Genomic DNA, 4,834 nt, shown 5'->3' on the forward strand with positions numbered 1-4,834 from the left:
AATCTCATAAGGTCTTATAAAACGAGGGCTCAGCTTGCCTTTTCTACAAAATCTGAAAGCTTTCCTCCATGGGGATACTTTCAAAAACACTCTATCACTGACTTGAAACTCAATTTCCTTTCGTTTCAAATCTGCATAGAATTTCTATCTATCCGAAGTGGTCTTCAAGCAGTCATGAATCACCTTAAATTTCTCTTCTGTTTCTTTGACTAAATAAACCCCGTGAATTTGATTTTCTTTAAGTTCGATCCAGTATGAGGGCGTTCGACACTTGCGTCCATATAAAGCCTCATAAGGCGCCATTTTCAAACTTGACTAATGACTATTATTGTAGGCAAACTCTACCAATGGTAAGTACTATTCCTAACTGCCTCAAAACACAACACCACAACATGTCTTCTAAGATCTGAATCACTCGTTCTGACTGACCGTCAGTTTATGGGTGAAATGTCGTGCTAAAATTCAGTTTTGTTCCCAATGCCGCTTGCAAATTTTTCCAAAATCGCGAGGTAAATCTCAGATCTCTATCTGAAATAATCGACAAGGGTACTCCATAGCGTCTCACGATCTCATAAACATATAATTCAACCAATTTCTCAAGGGAATAGTCGGTACGCACTGGTATAAAATGTGTCAACTTTGTTAATCTATCAATAATGACCCAAACAGAATCCTTTTTCCTTGGCATCAAAGGCAACCCTCACACAAAATCCATGCTTACACAGTTCCATTTCCACTCGGGAGCCATCACGGGTTGAAGTAAACTCAAAGCTACTTGGTGTTTGACCTTCACTTGTTGACAAACTAGACACTTAGAAACAAACTTCGAAATGTCTCTTTTCATTCCTGACCACCAGTACATTTTCTTCAAGTCGTTATACAGTTTCACACTACCCGGATGGATAGATAAGCAACCACTATGTGCTTCTCATAAAATCTTCTGAATAATCTCATTGTCCTTAGGAACACAAATCCTGTCTCGGTACATCATACAATCGTTGGTACTAACACGAAATTCTGATTCATTTCCTGTCTCACACTGAGCCATCTTAGCTTGTGAACCCTTATCACCTTTTTGAACTTCACAAATTTCTTGAAAGAACATCGGTCTAGCACTCATCTTGGCTAGAATCGAACCATCATTAGTTACGATCAATTGAGTATTCATACCCCTCAAAGCGAATACTAATTTCCTACTCAATGCATCGGCAACCACATTCGCCTTCCCGGTGTGGTAGACAATCACCAACTCGTAATCCTTTATCAAATCCAACCATCTTCATTGCCTAAGATTCAACTCCTTTTGAGTCATAAAATACTTTAAACTCTTATGCTTAGTAAATACCCGAAATCTCTCGCCATACAAATAGTGTCTCCAAATTTTCAACGCGAACACGGTGGCGGCCAACTCTAAATCGTGCATCGGGTAGTTTTTCTCATGTGGCTTTAGTTGTCTCGAAGCGTAAGCTATGACCTTACCTTTTTGCATGAGTACGCCCCCAATCCATTCAAGGAGGCATAGCTATATACCACAAACTCTTTTTCCGGTTTCAATTGCACTAAAACTGGGGCTTCAGTTAACAACGCCTTTAGCTTTTCAAAACTCTGTTGGCACTTTTGTGTCCATTCGAGCTTGACCTCTTTTTGTAACAACCTCGTCATCGGAGTAGCTAACATGGAGAACCCTTTAACAAACCGTATATAGTAGCCCGCTAGGCCCAAAAAGCTTTTAATCTCTGACACATTTCTTGACGGTTTCCCCTCAATAATGGCCGATATCTTACTAGGGTCAACTCTAATTCCATCACCCAACACGATGTGTCCTAAGAATCTAACCTTTCGGAACCAAAACTCACTTTTACTGAACTTGACATATAACTACTTATCCCTCAAGGTTTGCAAAATAGTTCTCAAGTGCTCCACATGTTTACTCGCATCTCTAGAATAAATCAATATATCATCGATAAAGACTACCACTAACTTCTCTAAATACGGCCAGAAAATGCGGTTCATTAAATCCATAAATATCATAGAGGCATTTGTTAAACCCAAGGGCATGACAATGAACTCATAGTGCCCATACCTTGTCCTAAATGCGATTTTTGGTACATCTTGCTCCTTTACTCTAGGCTGGTAATAACCGGACCTCAAGTCTATCTTGGAAAACACAGTGGCTCCTTTCAATTGGTCAAACAGATCGTCTATCCTTGGCAAGGGATACTTGTTCTTTACAGTCACTTTTTTAAGCTGTCTGTAGTCTATACATAACCTCATTGACCCGTCTTTCTTTTTCACAAAAAGTATCGGGACACTCCACAGAGAAAAGCTCGATCTCGCAAAACCTTTATTCGTTAATTCTTGTAGCTGAACTTTCAACTCCTTTAACTCCGTTGGAGCCATCCTATAGGGAGCAATCGAGATGGGTGCTTTGCCAGGGACTAATTCAATTCCAAATTCAACTTCCTCACCAGAGGCAATCCAAGTAATTCCTTTGGAAACACATCTGAGAACTCACATACCACTGGTACTGACTCAATCTTCAATTTAGAAATTTGAGTATTCAACACAAAGGTGAGGTAAGCTTCGTGCCCTTTTCTCAAATATCTCTCTACAGTCATAGATGATATTACTACAGGCGAATTGTTTAATTCATCCGTTTCAACCCAAAGAACATCCCTGCTCCCACATTTCAACTCGATAACTTTTCGTCTACAGTCCATTACAGCACCATGAAAAGTTAACCAATCCATCCGAAGGATTACATCAAATTCATTAAACAGTAATAACATTAAGTTAGCCAGAAAATAATGACCTTTAATCATCAAGGGACAATTTCTACACACTTGGTCAACCAACACATGTTTGCCTAAAGGGTTGGATACTTTTACCACAAATTCAGTGGACTCGACTATCACATTTATATAGGGTATCAATTTCATACAAATATAGGAATGAGTAGACCTCGGGTTAATCAAAGCAACGAAAGATATATCATGGATAGAAAAGGTACCTGTAATCACATCGGGAGACCCTCTCTCTTCACGGGCACTATAGCATAAGTCTTGGTAGGCGCTCTGCCCTCTGACCTCACAGTAGTATCTCTAGGTGCACCTATACTGCTAGGCCCAGTTCACGGGTTCTTGTGTAGTCTACTCTTTGAAGGAGCGTTACTTGATCTCACACTTTGATCCTTATTTTTCTCGACCATCTCGAAACAGCTACTAATAAAATGGTCCAACGACCCACATTTAAAACAGTCTCTTTCATTACCTCGGCACTCACCGAAATGATGTTTACAGCACTGTGAATATTTTGGTCTATTTGGTCAGGCACTACCAACACTTACGATAGAAGTGGTTTGAGCTTTAGACACTGCATGCTATTTGCTCTTGTTTCTACTCGAAAATCCTCCTGATGTATTTGATCGAGCAGAAAACACTCTCGATCTCTTGGATGAGGTTTGGTGTGATTTCCCTCTCTGTCTTTTCTTTGAGTCATGAGACTCGATGTTAGCTTTTCTCTTCTCTTTGGCCAATTCTTTGGCCTTGCAAGATCTCTCAACAAGTACTACAAGCTCCTTCAACTTTAAAATGCCAACTAATAGATGGATTTCTTTGTTCAATCCATCTTCAAACCTTTTACACATCATGGCTTCTATGGATACGCACTTCCACCCATACTTGCTGAGTCTCACAAACTCGCGCTCATACTCTGCCACTGTCATACGAATTTGCTTCAGTTTGAGGAATTCTTTCCTCTTTTGGTCGATGAACCATTGGCTAATGTACTTCTTTTGGAACTCTTCCTAAAAGAATTCCCACGTTATCTGCTTTCTCGATATGACCGACACGAGAGTATTCCACCATTGGTAGCCTAAGTCTCGCAAGAGTGACATTATACACTTCATGCACTCCTCAAGTGTGTATGATAGCTCATCAAAAACCCTAATGGTATTCTCCACCCAAAACTCTACTTTCTTTGGGTTATAATCTACGTTTGCCCGAAATTCCTCGGCCCCGTGCTTTCTAATTCTATCTACTAGAGGTTTCTCTCTTCTAGCAATTTTTGCTTCTTAAGGAGCTATATGAATGGGTTGAGGAATTGGGGGAGGTGGAGTATTCGAATTCACACGAATAAACTCTGAGTACCATGTATCTATCATGTTAGGGTAAGCTTCTCTAGCCCCACCGCCCTAACTTATTGTCATGGTAGACTGTCTACTAGCGCGATCCTTTCAGTGGGAGCAGACGCATTACTTTCCATGTCATCTGCCGTAGCCACGTCAGGATCCATTTACTATATATAAAAACAAAATTTATTTCATCAGGAGTCGTCACACTATCAATATACAATTATGGCATGTATAGCTAGACTCGTACTCACGCTAGGTAAGTCATAGAATCGACTAAACCATATCTCTGATACCACTAAATGTAACACCCCTTACCCGAGTCTGAGGCCGAGACTGGGTACGAGGCATTACTTGACTTAAACACAAGCATATAATCATTTCAAATCATAAAAACTCAATCGAATTTAAAACTTTTCAATCTTAGTCTAGAAATTCTTAATATGGGCCTACGAGGCCCAAAAACACATTAGAAATGACTCGGTATTTATTTGAACACCTTTGAAAACATAAAAAAATGTCACTTAAAATAGGAGCACACACTCGTGTGAAAGGCGACACGCCCGTGTATCCATTTTGACCTGGACGTGCTGAAGGCCCGTGTGGTCCACACTATAACGCCCCGAATTTTGGGCCTAGAAGTATTAAGTCTTGAGCATGGGAACAGTTAGGAGGTTGTACATAAAAGTTTAGTTGTCCAAGAAA

General features: G+C 40.2%; 1 protein-coding gene across 1 annotated transcript; it reads right to left on the reverse strand.

The window, feature by feature from the left end:
* Positions 1-3,379: 3,379 nt before the first annotated feature.
* Positions 3,380-4,293, reverse strand: LOC107963337 (uncharacterized). The gene is made up of 2 exons (XM_016899884.1): positions 4,222-4,293; positions 3,380-3,805 (listed from the first exon to the last, which is right to left on the reverse strand). The coding sequence occupies exons 1-2, from the start codon at positions 4,291-4,293 to the stop codon at positions 3,380-3,382; spliced, it is 498 nt and encodes a 165-aa protein (XP_016755373.1).
* Between the last annotated feature and the right edge of the window lie 541 nt (positions 4,294-4,834).

This window comes from Gossypium hirsutum, chromosome A06 (assembly GCF_007990345.1).
Source record: "Gossypium hirsutum isolate 1008001.06 chromosome A06, Gossypium_hirsutum_v2.1, whole genome shotgun sequence".
Taxonomy (NCBI): Eukaryota; Viridiplantae; Streptophyta; class Magnoliopsida; order Malvales; family Malvaceae; genus Gossypium; species Gossypium hirsutum.

Bases quoted from the DNA above. Each gene is read 5' to 3' on its own strand.
- LOC107963337 (XM_016899884.1), bottom strand. From the start codon at position 4,293: ATGGATCCTGACGTGGCTACGGCAGATGACATGGAAAGTAATGCGTCT. The intron at 3,806-4,221 runs GTAGACAGTCTA...GAATTCTTTTAG, and splicing joins CCACTGAAAGGATCGCGCTA to GAAGAGTTCCAAAAGAAGTA.